This window comes from Macrotis lagotis, chromosome 1 (assembly GCF_037893015.1).
Source record: "Macrotis lagotis isolate mMagLag1 chromosome 1, bilby.v1.9.chrom.fasta, whole genome shotgun sequence".
Lineage (NCBI taxonomy): Eukaryota > Metazoa > Chordata > Mammalia > Peramelemorphia > Peramelidae > Macrotis > Macrotis lagotis.
This window is the reverse complement of record NC_133658.1, coordinates 866,644,525-866,663,334: the sequence shown is the minus strand read 5'-3', so window position 1 is coordinate 866,663,334 and position 18,810 is coordinate 866,644,525. Positions and strand designations below refer to the sequence as shown.

Below are 18,810 nucleotides of genomic sequence, written 5' to 3'. Positions count from 1 at the left end.
TCTAAAGCCTCCCAGACATGCATTTGGCCAATTTTTCCTTAGGCAGCATCAGTACAGGGAGGGAGGGAGGGAGCTTTGAGCTACAAACCTGGGTCTCATTCTGGTCCTCTCTGTCCCTAGAGACACTAGGGACTTTATGCTACATCTTTTTTAAATTTTTATTTATTTAAGGCAAAGGGGTTAAGTGACTTGCCCAAGGCCACACAGCTAGGCCATTTTTAAGTATCTGAGGTCGAATTTGAACTCAGGTCCTCCTGACTCCAGGGCCAGTGCTGTATTCACTGTGCCACCTAGCTGCCTCATGCTGCATCTTAATATACATCTGGGCAAAAAAGGGAAGATCCCTTGATGGAAGCCGTTTTCCTCAGAAATAGACTCCCAGTGATTTTTCACAAATGAAACTTTTCACGTGAGAAGAAGGGGAAATTCTGGAAGCACACCCTGCCCAAGGCCTCAGCTGCTGAGAGACCACTAAGTACACCAGCCAAGGATTGATAGAGAAGAGGCAGCGAAGTCTCTGTTTGTTCAGGTGTCAAACATACTGGGAGTAAAAGGTTTATTTATTTACTAGCTATAACTTAGGTGATGGTTTTATAAGTCTTATAAAATAACCAGATCAGAGAAAATTTTTTTTAAAAACACACTCTTACAACACACACACACACACACGCACACACACACAGTCTATGTTCCAAGGCCTCTTGGAATTCCAAGATCACAATCTGTATTTATGGTCTAGGTTCCCCAGGCTCTTCTAGCTCTCATTCCATCCTCTAATTTTCTAAAATCTCTGGACATATTTAGCACAAAACCCAACATTCTGGGTCTTTCCCAGGTCTCATATTTTATGCTCTGATGTCCCTTCCAATGCCACCATTCTACATTCTAAAGTTGAGACCCTAGAACATTCTTGAAGGACCTGTTGAGGTTGAGCACCGCACAATGACGGACCTATGGGAGGCACAGAAGAAAGGTTTCTTGGGTCGAATTGAATTGTACTTTTCAGCTCTAACATTCCACGATCAAGAATCTCTTCTCCCTCTGACATTCAATGTGCTAAGGCCATAGTTAGTACTGACATTCTATATTCTAAGCTCCCTCCAGTCCTGTTGTTCGGTACTTTAAGGATACTCCTTGCCCTGACATTTGGTGTTCTAAGGGCCTTTCCAAGTTCTGAGACTCACAGGGTCCCAACCCCAGTTCTAAATTGGAAAAGACTTCTGAGTTAACAGAATTCAATTTCCTCATTTACAAAGAAAGGAGCTGAGGCCAAGGGGTGGGGGAGGGCTTTGCCCAATATCACAATTGTATTAAGAAACAGATGTGCTCTCCTTTCTGCCCTTGGCCATGAGATTAGAACAGAAAAGCACTTGGCACGCTGGCATGGGGGTGTTGTTTCAATACTTAGTCCCTTCTCCTCCTCTTCCCTTCTCTCTCAGCCAGGGTTGCCCCAGCCATCCCGGGCCTGAGGACCCCCCTCCCCCACCTCCTTGGCTCCCCCTTTGAGCCTGGCTTCCCTTTATCCTGACTATACAGAATATCACCCTGTTATCTAACAGGTGTATTGCCAGTCCTCGCTTGACCTGGCTGCCCTCCAGGGCATTCCATCACTTTCCCTCTGGTGCCCTCCATTCCCATGGTGGGGGCTTCCAAATGGGCAGGGACTCTGCCTCACCTGCTCAGGGTCCACACATGCCCACATATCTGGCAGACCACCAGGATGGCATGCCCAGCAGAAGCACACATTTTGTGGGGGTGAGGGGTCTGGGACAACCGGGCTCAGCAGGGGCCTGGGGGGGCAGGTCACCTAATTCACCCCATCCTTAGGGATGAGGAAGTGACTCTGTGAACAGTCAGGTGCCCCTGCTATTTCTGGCTTTTCTCTCTTCCCCCCGCCAGCTGATCTGGCCTTCCCAGGTGCTCCTCCTAGGTTCTGTGGTTCCCTTTGGTAGTCAAGACCCCTGCTTGCCCTTCCAGGCTTCTCTTCCCTTTAGGGTCTTCCACCTGCCAGGGAGTCTACCACCAGAACTCGCCCATGTACACCTTGATCTCGGTACCTCTGCCCATGCTATTCCCTATATCTATACTAGTTTCCTCCCTCTGCTCCTCTTTCCCTACTCTCCTCATCACCCTCTTCTGAAATCCATTTTTGGGGATAGCCTTCAGGAAATAGTCATCTTATTTTATAATGACCTTTATGATCTTGGAAATATTTTTATATACTTTTGTATATAAATAGTTTTGTATATCCATAGTTTTCTTTGAAAAAATTTAAGATCCTTGTACTGATGAGTAGTTTCAAACTGATTTGGGATTTCCTTGGCAAGGACATTGAGTGATTTTGCCATTTCCTTCTCCAGTTCATTTTACAGATGAGGAAACAGAGGCAGACAGGGTGAAGGGACCTGCCCCAGGGTTACCCAGCTCCTAAGCTGAGTTTTCCTGACACTAGGCCTGGCCCTCTATCTCTCCTGGAGGGCAGGACAGATGTCTTTATTAAATTCTTACAACATGCTAGAAACTAAGCTATGAGGATACAAGTAAAGGTGAAGATGTGGTTCCTGCCCTCAAGAAACTCACATTTAAGTAGAAAACACAATACATCAGCGACCCTGTTTCTTCCACTCTCCCAGTGTGGAACCTCTTCCCCACTCCCCCTCGATTGGACACTGCTTCCTAGTTGGGACCCTCATCCTGTACCTTGGGCTGTGGCCTGGGTGCTGAAGTGAGTGGGGGTAGAAAGGGAGCCCCGGGGGCTAGGAGTCGTGGGCGTCACTCGCATTCGCAGCCGGTCCAGTTCACCAAATCGATCAGGAAAGGCCTTTGGCTGGTCTTCCATTTTCTGCCTGTGCCCTGAGAGGAGGGAGAAAGTCTGTCAGCATCACATTCATAGAGTTTACCTTGCTGTCGTCCTTCCCCACCTCATCTCTTGCCTCTACTTACCCAGGGAAGGAAAGAGTTCACTTTCTTCCCCAGGACCCTGCCACCTGAAGGGTCGGCATGATCCAATGGAGGCAGCATTGGAGTTGATATTTGAACCCCGACTTTGCTACTGTGTGATTTTTTCCCTTCTAGGCTTCAGTTTCCTCCTCTGTAAACTTTTTCTTTCTGCTCTATATTCTATCCTCTGAAACATAAGCAAAACCTGGGGAGTCTGGGAAAGGGGTGATGCACCTTGGTGCCAGCTCCCTAAAAGATGATGAGAAGAATTCAATTCAGTCAACATGGATTAAACTCCCCTTCTCTACTTGAAGCACCGAGAATACAAAGGCAAATGCAAAATATTGCTAGCCTTCAAGAAGTTTACATTCTCTTGGGGGGACGAATACAATCCACAAACACACAAGGCAGAGTAATTTCAAGGAGACAATGATGGAAAACTGCACTTAGGAGGTAGTTTGAATATTTGAAAAGTGCTTGCCAGACACCTTTGGGAGGCAGGAGATGCAGATCTCATTTCCCTTTTACATCTGAGGAAACCAAAGCTAACTTTCCACATTGGGTTAAAAAGTGTGGCATTTGAACCCAGCTCTCCTAACTCAAGTCTGGGTCCATTTTCATATCACCATTTATCTCCTTCCATAGCAGTTTATTCACCTGTAGCTCCTCCACTGGGATCACACAATGGGGAGGTCTTAAAAAACAATGGGGAGGTCTTGGATGAGCCTTTTAAAGACAGAGACCACCTCAGAGATTGGTTTGATCCCTTCATTTGAGGGATGAGGAAAGAGAGGGTGAGATAAGTGACCTGCCCAGGCATCACCCAGGCATGATCAGCAGAGCTGGTACACAAACCCAGGTTCTCCTATTTTAAATCCAGGGCTCTTTGCACAGCACAATCCCACCTCCCTTTCTTGGGGGATTATCTGAGTCTCGCCCCTTTATGTCAGAGGTGAGGAAACTGGTGTCCAAAGAGGGGAAGGATCTTGGCCAAAGTTACATATTAGGTAGGAGTAGTGGCAGAGCTGAGACCAGAACCCAAATGGACCAGCCCCCCCCCCAGGGCTTTGTATGGCATTTAAAGTCGTTTGTAACCTGTTCCCTTCCCAGTTTTCCAGGTTTCTTCCACCTTCGTGGATCCTAAGATCCAGCTACTTGGGCTTCCTGGCAAGACCCCCCCATCTCTCCTGGCTCCAGGTGGTTTCTCTGGCTAGGACTCAAGCCTGGGCTGCCCTCTCTCCTAGTCTCTGCCTCCTGGCTTCTTTGACCTCTAAGTCCCAGTTAAAGTCTCACTTTTTACAAAAACTTCCATCAAATGAGTATCTCAAAATTTAATCCTATATACATCTTGTCAGACAAGATGTTCTGTTTGCACATTACCTCCTTCATTAGACTGGGAGCTCCCTGAGGGCAGGGATTATGGAGGAGGGGGTGATTGCTCTTTATCATTTAGCACACAGTAGACTTGGGGCCCTATTCGAAGAAGTAGATGGTTTGGGGTTTTCACCTTGGTCAGGCAAAATGGGGAGTGCTGTGTTCACATCATGGGAAGAGGAATGGCAAGCTGAAGACCAATCCAACAATGGGGAAGCCTAGGGACCAGGCCTTAGGAGGATCAATTCAAGGACATGAGCCAGTCCTTCAGCAGGCATTGGGATACAAAAAGGGCCTTTTGACAGGCCCATCCTCAAGGAGTTCACATACTTTGGGGGAAGAGAAGACTGGCGAGACCCAGTTGCTGGCTTCATACATCTGAAGGGGCATTATGTGGAAAATGAAATGTGACCCCAGAGATGACATCCTGGACTCCAGTGTTGTGACAACTGGAACAAGGGCGACTGGGGCTGTTATAATGAGGGATGGCCTGCCCCCAAGAGCCTCTTGAGGAGTCCAAAGTCCCCAGATGATTGCATTGGGACCAATGGCAGAGAGAAAAAAAGGAGAAGCAACAGATGGGCCCCCAGGCCCCCAAGAAATGGGGTCTGTACTCAGAAGCTCCAAGTGGCTCAAACTGGCTTACACAGAAAGTCATCTTAGTCAGTAGCCTTTCCTCGGGGCCTCAAGTTTCTCAATTGGAATATTAAACATCTATTTAGAAAGGCAATGTGGTGCAGGAGTTAGAGTGTGGCATGGTGGAGCCCATGGGCCTGGAATTAAAAGACTTATTGTCAGTAACTACTTGTGGATGCTTAGGCAAGTCACCCAACCTTACTTGGTCTCAATTTCCTCATCTGTAAAATGAGGAGCACTGGACAAGAGGACCCTCTCGAGTTCCTTTCAGCTCACAGACTATTCCAGAGCTCTAAACAAAGTGGGGCAAGCTAGGTTCAAATATTGTCTCAGTTCCTTAGTAGCTATAAATAGATGATAACTTAACCACTCTAAGCTTTGGTTTTCTCCTCTGTAAAATGGGGGAATAATAGCCTCCATCTCACAGGGATGTTATAAGATTCAAATGATATAAGGTACTTGGTCAACTTTAAGGCCTTAACTAAGTGTGAGCTGCTACCATTACCTACAGTCACTTACCACCATCCACCCCCAGCATCACTGTTCAGCCACCACCATCAGCCACTGATAGTACTATCACCCCTGCTAACCACCCATGACTACACTCTTCCACTCTCAGCCATCTGCCTCCACTCCACTCACCTCTACCACCTTTCACTGCCAGAATTATCCACTCTCACCATCATCTACCACCACAAGCACTTAGACTAGCATCATCAACCCTATCACCTACTACCACCATCACACCTCACCTACCACACACCATTACTATTGCTACTACTGCTACATATCTGGCACTGTGCCAGGTCCTAGAGATACAAATATAAAATAAAAAATAATCCTTGACCTTGACCTCAATATTAATGTTCTGTGGAAGGGAACATAAATAGGAGAGTAAAAATACTAAACCATTTCCAAAGGGAGAGGTCACTTCACTAACTGAGGGAGATCAGTCCCTGAGCTGAAGGTTTCTCTAGCCATCTACTAGTCATACAATGGGAACAGCAACAACTCTGGAATCAGAAGACTGGGGCTCAAATCTTACTTCTGATGCTTATGACTTCTAGGCCCTGAGCAAGTCGCTCAAATTGCCAATGGCCCCAGGTAATTCTCTAAGATTAGAAGCTGCAGAACAGTTGGGGTGTTTTTCCCCCCACTTTTTTGGTAAGAGACAAGATACTTTGGATGAAGAATTTATTCAACAAGAATTCCCTATACCAGAGATTATTAACCTGGGATCCATAGAGTTTATTTTATTTTATTTTTATTTGAGTTTATTTTATTTTATTTTAATTTAGTTTAGTTTAGTTTAGTTTAGTTTAGTTTTTTGTAAGGCAATGGGGTTAAGTGGCTTGCCCAAGGCCACACAGCTAGGTAATTATTAAGTGTCTGAGGTCAGATTTGAACTCAGGTACTCCTGACTCCAAGGCCAATGCTCTATCCACTGTGCCACCTAACCACCCTCAATCCATAGATTTAAAAAAAAATTGAAAACTATTTCAATATGATTTTGTTCATGATCTTGTGGATTTTATTTTATGCATTTTAAAACATTTTGAGAAGGATTTCATGGATTTTACCAGACTTCCCAAGGGGCCCATGATACAAAAAAAAGGTTAAGAACACCTGCATCTCAATGAAATCCTAGCTCTGACCCTGAAATTATGAACTTAATCAAAATAAACACCATGAAAAACAAATTCTGGCTGGAATTCCCTGGCCATAACCTACCTTCTCCTGCTTCCCCTCTTGCATTTCCTCCTATCTGGAATGCCATCTCCTGCTTTCTCTGCATCCTATACTGGCTTTAAAGTGTCCTCTCAGGATGCTCACCCAGATTTCCTGACAGTCGTGATCTCCCCACTTGGGTCTTAGACAATGCTGCTCTCTTGGGTGCATTTGGACATGACTTTGGTGTCCAAACTCAAATCCTTTCCCAGCCTAGGAGTTCGGTGAACGAGAAACACCCTTTATCTAAACTGCTTTGTGCTTGGGGTCAAACACAGATGCTTAACAAATACTTTTTGAATAACTAGGAGTTGGAAAGGCACTGGGTTGGGAGCCAGACGACTCCCAGTCTGCCAGTCAGGTTCTATGTGGCCTCCTCTAACTAGGCCTCCACAGCCTTCTCATCTACCAAATGCAGGAGGGGCAGGAGAAGGATGTCAGAGCTCTTAAGATGTTACTCATCGTGACCAACATTGATACAGGTTTGAGATTTGAAAAGTGACTTTATGTACATTATTATATAATAGGGCAAAAAGGGACTTAGAAAATGAAGTACAGAGAGCTGTGATGGACAGCAACATGGAGACAGAGTAGGAAAGATCATTGTCTCTGATTTCAGAGGGCCTGGGTCCAAATCTCACCCCTGAGGATATGATCTTAGGCAAATTCCTTAAGCTCCCTGGTCCTTAGTATACTCAATTGTAGAATGGGGGGAAGCAATTGGCTTCTGATGTCCCTTCCCACCCTGTATCTACAATGTGGCTAAGCTAGGATCCAAATCCATGAAAAGGATATTGGTTCTTAAGCCAGTGGACCAGGATTCAAATTCTGCTTCTTATTAACACCTTGGACAGGAGAGAGGTGAAGAGGGACAGGTTAGGGGAGTTAAAGTGTCCAGTTCCCCAGACAGAAAGCCTTGGGGTCCAGTGAGAGGTTTCTCAGGGCAGAGAGGAAAAAGACGGGGAGGAAAGATGGCTCAAGGGTATTAGAAGAAGCAAACAAATGAAGAACCCCAAACCCCAAGCCCAGGCCGGCCTGGCCCGGCCCAGGCAGACCTGGCCCGACCCAGGGGAAAGAGTGCTTTCTGAGGTCAGGATAACTCATCCTTCACTCGTCTGAAGTGGGCCTGCTTACGACATTGGGTCAAGCCGCACTTGGCACCGGCCCCCTCGGTAGACCCAGACACAGACTCTACTGTCTCTTCTCTGCCTGAGGCTGCAGGGGAAGGGGCTGAAGAAGGGGGTGTTGCAACAGCAATAGTTTGTCAGGAGATTTACACTGACTAGAAGCCATCTCGGGGAAGTTGGATTAAGCTGAGGAGAAAAAAAAAACACCCCGAGAGCTGCCTGCTCCTTTGATAAGGTCCCAAAGTACATCTTGTCCTGGGATGTTGACCAATATATGTTTCTAGAACTGAGAAGGCAGGGAGAGGTAGACCTGGCAGCCAGCACACCTCGCAGTGGGAGAGTCCTGAGCCCTGAAGCTCATCAACCACTACATTGGGGATCAGCGGACTTACACATCCGAACTAAGCAGGGCCTCAAATTTTCCGCATTTCATCATCATTTGAGAAACTAGAGGGGTCCATCCAGCACTGAATCCTAAATATTATTACCCTCCATGATCATTCCATCCGATGCTCTGGGTGGGCAAGGAGATTAGGTTGAGCCTGGCCATTTTAAACCTGTCCCTGAATATGGGGATTAGAAGAAAACTAATACTTTTCCTCCCCCTTAAACCATCACCATTCATTCTCATGAAACCTTAGAAATGTTACAAGTTATTTCCATTCACCTGCTCTGATCCTCAGCTGGGGAGAAAAATGCCACCCATTTACAGATAAGAAAACAGAGGCTTGGGGAACCAAAGTATCAGAGGAACCTAGAATCTCAAGAAATGGAAGATGCCTTTTAAAAGTCAACTAGTCCAACCAGTAACTAATCTAAAATCTCTTCTACAGAGGTCTAGCCTGCACTATAAGATTTCAGGTCAACAATGAATCAACAGTTTGGGTCCCCATCATTCAACCAGATCCTAATTCATTCACATAGACTATCAGCTAACCCATCTATCTCTTCACCTGGTCCACAAATTAAGGGAGACAGTGCTTCAGAAATGAAGACAAGTCTACTCACTGCCATTTGACTTGTTGCTTCCTCAATGATGGAAGCACTATTTCTATAAAATCAAACGAAATGATGTATTTTGTAGAGTATATCTGTAGCAAACCAAAGCATTTTATATGCAGTATTTATGATAGAATTGCTTGTTAATCTTATTAATATAAATTATGATAATAAATAATAAAATTATTATAGTCATTATTAAGTATAAAATGGTCCATTGGAAAGGGGAATGCCCCAAGTAGGCAGGGATCAAAAGGGCCAGCTGCTCCTGGATGGCACCCCATCCAAGGTCTCATTTCCCAAGGTGAGATAGTTGGTAAAGGCTGGGCTTGACCAAGTCTTCAGATTCCCCATCAAATGTTCTTAATTCTATCATCTCAGGGTGACTCCCATTTATCCTATTGCAGAGTCATCTCTGGTCTGGTGACCCAAAGATGAAGGAATGACCCAGTTCTTGCCCTCAAGGAGCTTATGAACATAGGATGTGGGAATCAGAAAGACCATCTCAGACACTAGCTTGTGAGACCCCTTGGACAAGTCATTTAACCTCTATCTGCCTCAGTTTCCTCATCTGAAAATTGAATATAATAACAGCACCTACTTTGTATAGTTGTTATGAGGAGCAAATGAAACCCCAAAGCACTAGAAAAATGCCAGCCATGTTGTAATTATTATTATTACAAAATGGTTCAGTCCCTGCCCTCAAGGAGTTTACAATTTAATAAGGGGAGCAAGATGCACATATAAATGACTATGATACAACAGAGTGTAAAGGGACAAAGGAAAGATTCCAACAATATATTGCTCAAAGAAAATCTGAGGGGGGAGAAGAGTTTTTGGCTAGCAAGAGTATGTCTAGGTAGGCTTCATGGAGGAAGTGGCACAAATTTGGCTTTGACAATAGAAAGGGCTTCAGCTGGCAAGGAAGGCATCCTGGGCATGGGGAGGGGGATAGTCTGGCTGGAACAGAAAGTGTAGAAAGGGGAGTAGATTTGGATATAATTCTGAAAAGGCAGCTTGTAATCAGTTCATAGATGGCCTTAAATTCCACAGTAAGGCATATATAGGTATATATACATATATACATACATATGTGTATATATATATATATATATATATATATATATATATATATATATATATATATATATATATATATTTGAGTTCAAATTCTCCCTTCAATCCTCACTAGCCATGTGGCCTCTTTCACTACTATCTCAAATGAAGAGGAGTCTCTTCTCTTTGCCTACTTCTTGTGCCTCTAAACCTGCTGCAACCCAACTTCCAACCTCATCATTTGTTCAGTCTCCCCCAAATACCAAGGATCTCTTAATGGCTAAATCTCAATTCTCACCCCTCTCAGTATCATTGTAGACTGGCACGATCACTCTCTCTTACCAGATATTCTTTCTTCTCTAGATCTGTTCCTAACCTACCCACAGCTCCTCCTCAGTCTCCTTTGCTGACTGGGGTCTGTTTGGACCCACCTATCATTTGACTATCTGACCTGATGAGATCTTTAGCTCTCATGTATCTAATGACCAGCTCTATGCAGATGACTCCCAGACCTAAGTTACCAACTGCCTATGGATATCGTCTACTGAATGTCTCATAAGCATCTTAAACATAACAGTATGTGTAACCAGTCTAAAATAGGATTCATTATCTAGCACCAAAGTCCTCTAAGTTTTCATCTTACTCCCAGTCGCTCAGACTTAGGCCTTTGGTATTCTCCTCACTTTCATGCACCCCACATATCCAACCCATTGCCAAATCTGGCCATTTTCATCTTCACAATATCTCTGCTCTATGTTCCTTTCTTTCTGCTCATGAGGTCAGCACCCTGGTCATCATCACACCTTTCCTTCTAATTGGTGTCCTGGCCTCAAGTCTCTCACATTCCCATCCCTCCACTCAGCTGTCCAAGTGACTTCTCTAAAGGTCTGACCATGTCACACACCCCTCTTCACATAAACTCTAGTACCCTAGTTCCTTCAGGATCAAATATACAGTCTTCTGATTGGCTCCTTTCTAACTTCTTCAGACTTATTCTTCATTTCTGTCCATGTCTTTATGACCCAGAGACACCCACCTCCTTGTTATTCCTTGAATCTAACACTCCATCTTCATAATCTGTCTTTGTACTCCATATTTGTAAAATGAGGCCTTGAGAGGCTCTTCCAGCTCTAAATTCACAATCCTAGGGTTTAAGGGGGTCACTGTCAGTTTTGAGAGGTGGGATTAAAGGGGATAAGATAGGAGTGGTTGGTGAGAAATTGCCAGAGATTCCTCTAGAAGTTTGGCAAGGAAAGGAGAGAGAGGAGAGGTGGGTGAACAGGGTTTAAGAAGCTGGCAGGATCAAGAGAAAAGTGATTTTGGATTTGGTTTTTTTTTTAGGGTAAATGTAAGAAGCTAATTGAGAGAGTGTTGAATTTGCAGAAGAGATCAGGGCTGGGCCAAGTCGGGGAGAGATGAGATCCAAGGTCCAAGGGAAGGTACTAGTCTTGGCAAGAAGGGCCACTCCACTTGCCGAGAACTGGAGAGGAGGGCCTACAAAGTGAAAGGCTTCAGTCTTCTGGTAAAGTAGGAGTTAAAGGTGGGGGGCTCAAAGGATGGAGATGGTGGTGGTGGTGGTAGAACAGGAAGGGTCGATGCTCAGGACTTGAGAAAGGAGGAGGAGGTTTGGAACAATATCAATGAAAAAAGTGATGGAGAGAGCAGGCTGTAAGCTAACCAGCAAGAGTGGAGCTGAGCTGGGGCTGGGAAATGTGTCTCCTGACCCCAGGCTCTTCTCCTCAAGCCTGCAGCAGGAAATAGACCCACTCAGGGTCCCACAGAGGACACCGGCATCTCCTGGTCCCTGGGAAGGACTTCTTCTCCCTCACAGGGCAAGGATGGTGAAAAGTCAAGTGATTGCTGGCACTCTATGGCTCCTCAAGGTGTGGTGATTGGTGGGGGGGCATGGTTCTAGCTAGCTCACTCTGAAGGTGGTCATGGAGGGAGGGCAGAAAAGGGAACAGCTAGAAGCTAACATTCTAGAGGACTTCATCTTCCAGAGCCCTAAGCAGGTGGGAGTCATTTCTTCCCTTCGCCTGGGGACTCCTGAAGAGCCAAGAGAGCATCTCTGAGGGCAAAGACTATGTTTCCCCATGGGGGCGGAGAATTCTCCAAGGAGAAAGATTGTCTTGCCCCACTTGGATGCTTCTTGAAGGTACCGAGATCATGACCTAGTTGCTCAATAAAAGAGACCTCCGATACCATTGCTTCAAGGAAGCTTTTACTCATCCTCCCCAATTGAATTAAAATACCATAATAAAGCAAAACAGACAACTAGGTTCAAAGGGATGATGATAATAATTCATATTGAACCCTTTAAGACCTCACCATAATGAGTCTTCGATGGAGATAGTGTCAGTAAAGTTATAACCATTGAACAGACAGGGAAGGAGAAGAAGGCATTTGCCCAGGATCTAACAACTGGTAAGAGCCAGAGGCACGATTCCAAATCTGGTCTACTGTCCTTGTTCTAGGAACTACCATTGGTGTCGCCGGCAAGACATAATGCTTGACATTACATCAGGGTGCTTAAACATCTCAAGGATGTCCTAGGACAGGAGAGTTTAAGTAGGGACTGGGAACTTATTTTAAAATATTTTGGTATCTGTATTTCAACATGATTAATGATGATGATGATGATTACCCACTCTGTGGAGGGGACAATGCTGAGCACTTTACAAACATTATTTCATTTTATTCTATCATCCTCATTTTCCAGATGAGGAAACAGACAAACAAGGTAAAATGACTTGCCCAGGACCACACAGTTAGGAAATAACAGAGGTTAGATATGAATTCAGAGCTTCCTGACTCTTTCTATCATCTCATGCATTTTAGGAATTTAAAAATCCTCATTCTGACAAGGGGCCCATGGATTTTCCGATTGTTAAGGGGCCCAGGACACAGAGTAAATGAGAAGAAATTCAGAGTCTGTCATAGGCTCACAGATTGGGAGCTCAAGCCCCTCACTTTACAGGTGAGTAAAGCCAGGCCCAGAGAGACTAACTTAAGACCACACAAGGAGTAAGACTTAGTCAGGATTCAAACCCAGATCCTCTGACTGGGTGACAGAACCTAGAAGGGGCACTGATCCCCAGGTGACATTGTCTCCATCTTCCTCCCATATTGCCCTCTGGCATCAGGCTGGGAAAGATACTAAAAGAGGTTTCAGAACCCAGGGACCTAGAACAGTGACCCAGAAATGCAAAGGACCATCAGTCACTCAACTAGCACTTCTTAAACTTTTCCTGGATTCCAGACTTATAGAAAAGTAAACATTCTTATGGTGGAAATAACCCATAACTATTTAGACACATACAAGATACAAAGAGAGAAGATGAGATGGCATCTGTGTGCAAGAGGATGGGAGAAAGACTAGGAAAGGCCCAGACAGAAGGTGGCTTTGAGCTGAGCCTCAAAAGAAGCCAGGAAAGAGAGGGGAGGGGGTAGATCTGTGGTGGTCAGTCAGAAGAACTGAGTTGGAGTCTGCCTTGGCAGTCTGGCCCATGAAGAGCCCACATAACCTTTGTCTCCCCACCTCAAAAATGGAGCTAATGACAATTCACCCTCTCCACCCTCCCAGGGCGGCAGGAATTAAGGACTTTAACAACCTTCAAACCCTCTAGAAACATCATTGATGACTACTCCAGTCCTGTAATTTGGGGGCTAATTATGCAGTAAGAATTTGGTTAAAACTGGAAGGAATTAACTGGAATTTTGGATGGATCAAGGAGTTCCTGAAGCCAGTTGGAGAGGCAGTGACAACATGTCTGAGCTCAGAAACCACAAGTTTGTTCTGTTGGGGTTGGGGTCATACCAAAAGGGGTGGGGGAGGCAAGCCAGGAGTCAACAGACAGATACACCTAAATCGGGGGAGTCTGAAGACCAGCCAAGGCCTGGATGAACTGCCAAGAGGGCAGGAAATGGGATGGTGGTTTGGAAGCTCCCATTTGAAGGAAGCACCAAAGAGAATGAACGGGAAGGGAAATGGAGGTTTTAGGCCTCGGGAGAAGTCTCCCATGTTTGACATCTCTAAGTAGGGACTGAAGGGAGCCAGGGGAGGGAGGCTCAAGCTACCCCTGCTCTGGACCTCAGTTTCTCCCTAAGTAAACTGACATGGGAAGAATAGGTCATCAAGTCACTCAGCAAGCATTTATTAAGCAAGCACCTTCTATGTCAGTCCCTACCCTCAGGGAGCTTGCAGTCTAATGGGGAGATGCATACAAACAGCTAGGTTTGAGCAAGATCTATACCAAATAAATGAGAGATAATGCACAGGAAAGGCACCAGTATTAACTGGACCTAAAAGAAGCCATCTGGGGAGTGCCGACATTCTAGATTCTAACTTTCCTGTTGATTTTAGTAAGTCTGTGCTCTGAGGTGCCTTCTGGACCAATGTGCCAGGGACAAGGTTCCAAGGACCCTTCCATCTCTAACATTCAAAAACCCCTCCTACCTTAAAATCCTCTGTTCTATGTTTCCTCTGCTCTGGCATTCCATGTTCTGTGGTCCTTGCCAGTGCCATCTCTCCCGCTCCCCAAACATACCCTTTCATCAAAGACAGAAGAATAGAAAGTTGCCCTTCCTGCACCCCTTTTACCTCCTTGCCTGGATTGAGTGTCAGGGTCCTGGGTTTGCTGTCCAGTATGAAAAGTGTGACTTTGGGGACATGTCACTTTCTCCTCTCAGGGCCTCAGTTTCCTTATCTGTACAATGAGGGGTTTGGATTAAATCAGGTTGGATTAAATTGAACTAGGGACCTCTTGGGCAGTCTGTGAAGGCTCTTTGAAGAATTCTGTCTTTAAATACATAAAATGAAATACCTAAGATTACAAAGGGAACTAGTTCTATTGAGATACAGTAATCAGAAATATATTAAAAACTCACCAAGTTCAGAGAGCCCAGGTGAAGAACCTCTGTTCTATGTGGCCATGCAAATTTCCTGGCCTAACACTGAATGTTGGCTACAGTCATGTTTCCCTTCTATTTCTCAAAATTTTTCTGTGTACATTCTATTCCAGCCCAAATGGATGATGAACTGTCCACAAACTTGGCCTTCCATCTTATCTCCCTCCTCATCTAACTTCCTCCCAAGTTCAGCTCAGGGTCACTTTCCCATCACTGGTGGGCAGGGTTCTCCCCCTCAATTGACTGTGAATGGACTTTTTTGCTTCTGTCCATGGGACAACACCTCCACCCCACCCTCGAAGGGTGGAAAATCTTTGATGGTGTTGTCTTCATCTTTGAGGTGTTGGTGTCCCAGGCCCCGCCTGTCTGAGCCCCAGGACTAGAACATCCCCGCCTACCCTGGCACATTTCCCTGGCTCCCCTCAAATCTTAGCTCCAATCCTTCCCCTGCAGGAAGCCCCCACTTCATTCAGGGTCTGTCCTCTATAAGGAGCAGAGGGAGCCTGACTCAGTCAATTTGTACACAAATACAGTGTCTGCTTGACGGAGCTCCTTGAGAGCAGGCACTGTCTTTTGCATTGGTTTGCATCCCCAGTGCTTAACATAATAGGTATTTAATAAATGATGTTCATTGCCTAATATGTTTCTAGAACTGAATGGGAAGGCAGAACATAACAGAGAACAAGATGAAAGGGCCCTTAGAACCAGAATATCAGAACTGAGAAGGTCCTGAGATCAAAGAATACTAGAACTGGAAGGGCCCTTAGAACCCAGAATGTCAGGGCTGGGACGGTCCTTAGAACCCAGAATGTCAGGGCTGGGACGGTCCTTAGAACCCAGAATGTCAGGGCTGGGACGGTCCTTAGAACCCAGAATGTCAGGGCTGGGACGGTCCTTAGAACCCAGAATGTCAGGGCTGGGACGGTCCTTAGAACTCAGAATGTCAGGGCTGGGAGGGGCCTTAGAACCCAGAATGTCAGGGCTGGGACGGTCCTTAGAACCCAGAATGTCAGGGCTGGGATGGTCCTTAGAACCCAGAATGTCAGGGCTGGGACGGTCCTTAGAACCCAGAATGTCAGGGCTGGGAGGGGCCTTAGAACATTAAAGCTAGATGATAGACCTGGGGAATAGGAAGGATGAGAACTGAGGGAAGAACCCTCCTTAGGAACCCTAAGCTATACAGCCTAATCCCTGGGCCTCTTCCTCTCTTCTCTGGGGAAGCCAAATAGAGGAAGGGAGGTTCCCTCCTCGGGGTGTGGCAGGAGAATAGGGGCCACTAGGGGGAGCCAAGGCCTTTGACCCATAGGAACATCAGAAATGCGGAGACAAAAGCACCCCAAGGACAAGATATGCTACCAGAGGAAGAGGACAGACCAGAGGAGACCTTCCTCTTCTCTCCAGCCTGCTCCTTTCAGAAGGGCCCCTCCGCCAAGTCATCCAGGCCCCACTCTAGGAGGCAGGTTCTGCCCGAAGGAGCCAAGAGAAGGGAATGCCAGCTTCCCTGAAGACTGATGGTATCTCACAGTCTCCTACTAAGGAGAGGAGACAGGTCCCCTCTGGGGGCCATAGGACTGGCTGGGCTTGGACGGGCACCACATGATGGCAGTCCTCAGTCATCTTACCAACCAGCTAGCCCGGGAGGCTACAGAGATGCTTCCAAATCCATCCTTCCAAACCTCTTGAAAAGGCAGGAGAACCCTTCAGGATTTGTATCTCCTAGCCTAGAAGTCTGTGAGGGCAGTCTAGCACAATCAATTAATTAACAGACATCACTTAATGTGATTTTGTGAGGGTTCTAGACCCTTTCTCCAGGAGGGTGAATTTTTAAGCCCCATACACACCCCCATACCCATACCCACAGACACACAAATACACACACACACAAAGACAAGCACACAGACACATACCCACATACATCCACACCCCTACCCCCACAGATATCCACACCAACAGATACACACACACACACACACACACACACAGACACTGTAGTCTTCTCTCAACTCCACCCTACCCCTGGCCAGGCTACTCAAGATTGAGTCCTCTCATCTAAGAAGACACTCTCCTTCCCTCTATGTCTCTCATCTACTCTGGAGCACCAAAGCCCTACTGGCCCTGATTCCACTTGCCCTTCCTCATTCTGTTGCCACTCATGGGGGAAACCCTGGTCCCTCCCCAAGGCCTGCTGTCCCCCCAGAGGACAGAGTCATAGGTGCCAGTAGACAACCGGCACAAGTTGTCACATGTCAGCAGAATAAGGATTCCCAAACATCTCTTTACCCATCACCTCCTCCCCCAATAATGAGGCAGTAAGAACCAAGGATGTCCATAATGGAAGAGATCTTAGACTATGGAATGTCTAAGCTGGATGGGCCCTTAGAACATAGCTAAGGAATTTTAGGACAGAGAGTCTAAGAATTGGGAGAGATCGCATAATTCAATGGTGGAGATGGAAGGGCTTTGGAACACAGAATGAGCTCGGAGGGTCTTTAGAATTCAAAATGCCAGCTCTGGGAGGACCCTTAGAATGCAAAAAGTCAGAAGTGGAAGAAACTGTAAAACAGAGAAAATCCAAGACAGAACTTCATAACCTAGAATGCATGAGGGTCTATCTTGTTTGGCGGTAGCTTGGTCCTATTTGTAGATGAACTTGGGGCCTCAAATCCTTGCCTTGTTGCTTTGCCCCAGTTCCCACAAAGCCCGTCCCTCTGTTATTAGAAAGCCTTTGGGGCTTTCCCTGGGGATTCTCAGAACAAGATGGTGGGTTCCTCCCGAGGTCTTTGCACGGCACCACCTGGGCTGAGTTGGTTCCTCCTCCTCATGGGCCCTAAGAGATGGAGGGAGGGAGAGAGAGAACCTCTTCCCCCTGAGGTGGTGACTGTTCCTATCTGGGATTCTTCCCATCTCCTTCCTGACTGCTGAGGAACTGGGAGACAGTGGGAGGATCCCTGATAAAGGGCTCCCCACCTGAGAACAAATCTAAGAGACTCTGAAGGCTGCCACCAGCTCTCTACAAACTCACGGGCAAGTCCACTCAGTAACAACAGGGTTCTTGAGCAAATCTCAGAGCCTTGGGATGGACTGATAATAGCATTTGGAGTCAGAGGAGGTGAGTTTGAATCCTGGCTGTACTACTTTCTAAGTGTTTTACTGACTAAGACACTGGCCCCCTCCTCCTCCAAGTCCCATTTTCCTCCTCTGGAAGGAGGGGTGGCCAAGGTGTCCTCTTCCCAAAGTGCTCCCCTCCCTTCCCTTTGCCTTTATCCTTTTGTCTGCCGGGGGGATGGATAGAATCATGTAGCCTGTGGTGTATATTGGGGAAGGTACCAGAGTTAGACCTCCGTGTTTATCATCCCAACCTCCCCCACCCCTTCCCTCGCTGTACCCCATCTCTCTGTGATTCTATGGCTCACAGAGCCAGTTCTGGAAGCCCCAGGTTCAACTACCACTGAAGCAACTCACTGTGGGACCATGGGTAAGTCCCTGGCTTGTCTGACAAGGACAATGAATGCCTCAGGCTCTCTGTGGCAAGGAGGTCCAGGTAGGCTAAGATGAGATAACCTATGGCAAACACTGCTGTGAAACTCTTAGAACAATTCCAGTTCCTCCATTTTGAGCAATGATCAAACCACAGAGAAAAGTCTCCTCTTCTCCAGGATCAGGACACAGACCCGGAGGGATCTGAGGAAATTGGGAGAAGACCCATTCTCTGCCCCAAACATTTGAAATTCCACCATTGGTGAGTCATTCCTTTTAGCCAAGCCCTATCTTTCCAGGGTCTTTCTTTGCCATGTAAATGATTCTGGAAAGTACAGCAGACCTCAATGGTCTAACTGAGCTGAAGTGGCATCCACCTGGAGCCAGAGCCAGAGAGAAGAGGGTTTGACTTGAGCACAGACTGGGGAGGGATGGCCATCAGGACTGCAGGAGACAGTGGAGGCAGAAGACAGTGACCAGCAGGAAGCACTGCACATAGGATGTCAGAGCTGAGAGCCCTTAGGACAAAAGAGTAACAGAGATGGAAGGCTCTTGTGTCCAAGTT

The 18,810-nt window shown here is 46.3% G+C and overlaps 1 protein-coding gene across 2 annotated transcripts in view; it reads right to left on the bottom strand.

Moving 5' to 3' along the window:
• The window catches only part of RUNX3 (RUNX family transcription factor 3), a 99,920-nt gene that overhangs the window by 8,585 nt on the left and 72,525 nt on the right, over nt 1-18,810 (bottom strand). For both annotated transcript variants that reach the window (XM_074218094.1, XM_074218095.1), the window contains one exon: nt 2,701-2,853. In XM_074218094.1, the coding sequence (XP_074074195.1) occupies nt 2,701-2,853 (153 nt within the window). The remainder of the gene's footprint in view (nt 1-2,700; nt 2,854-18,810) is intronic.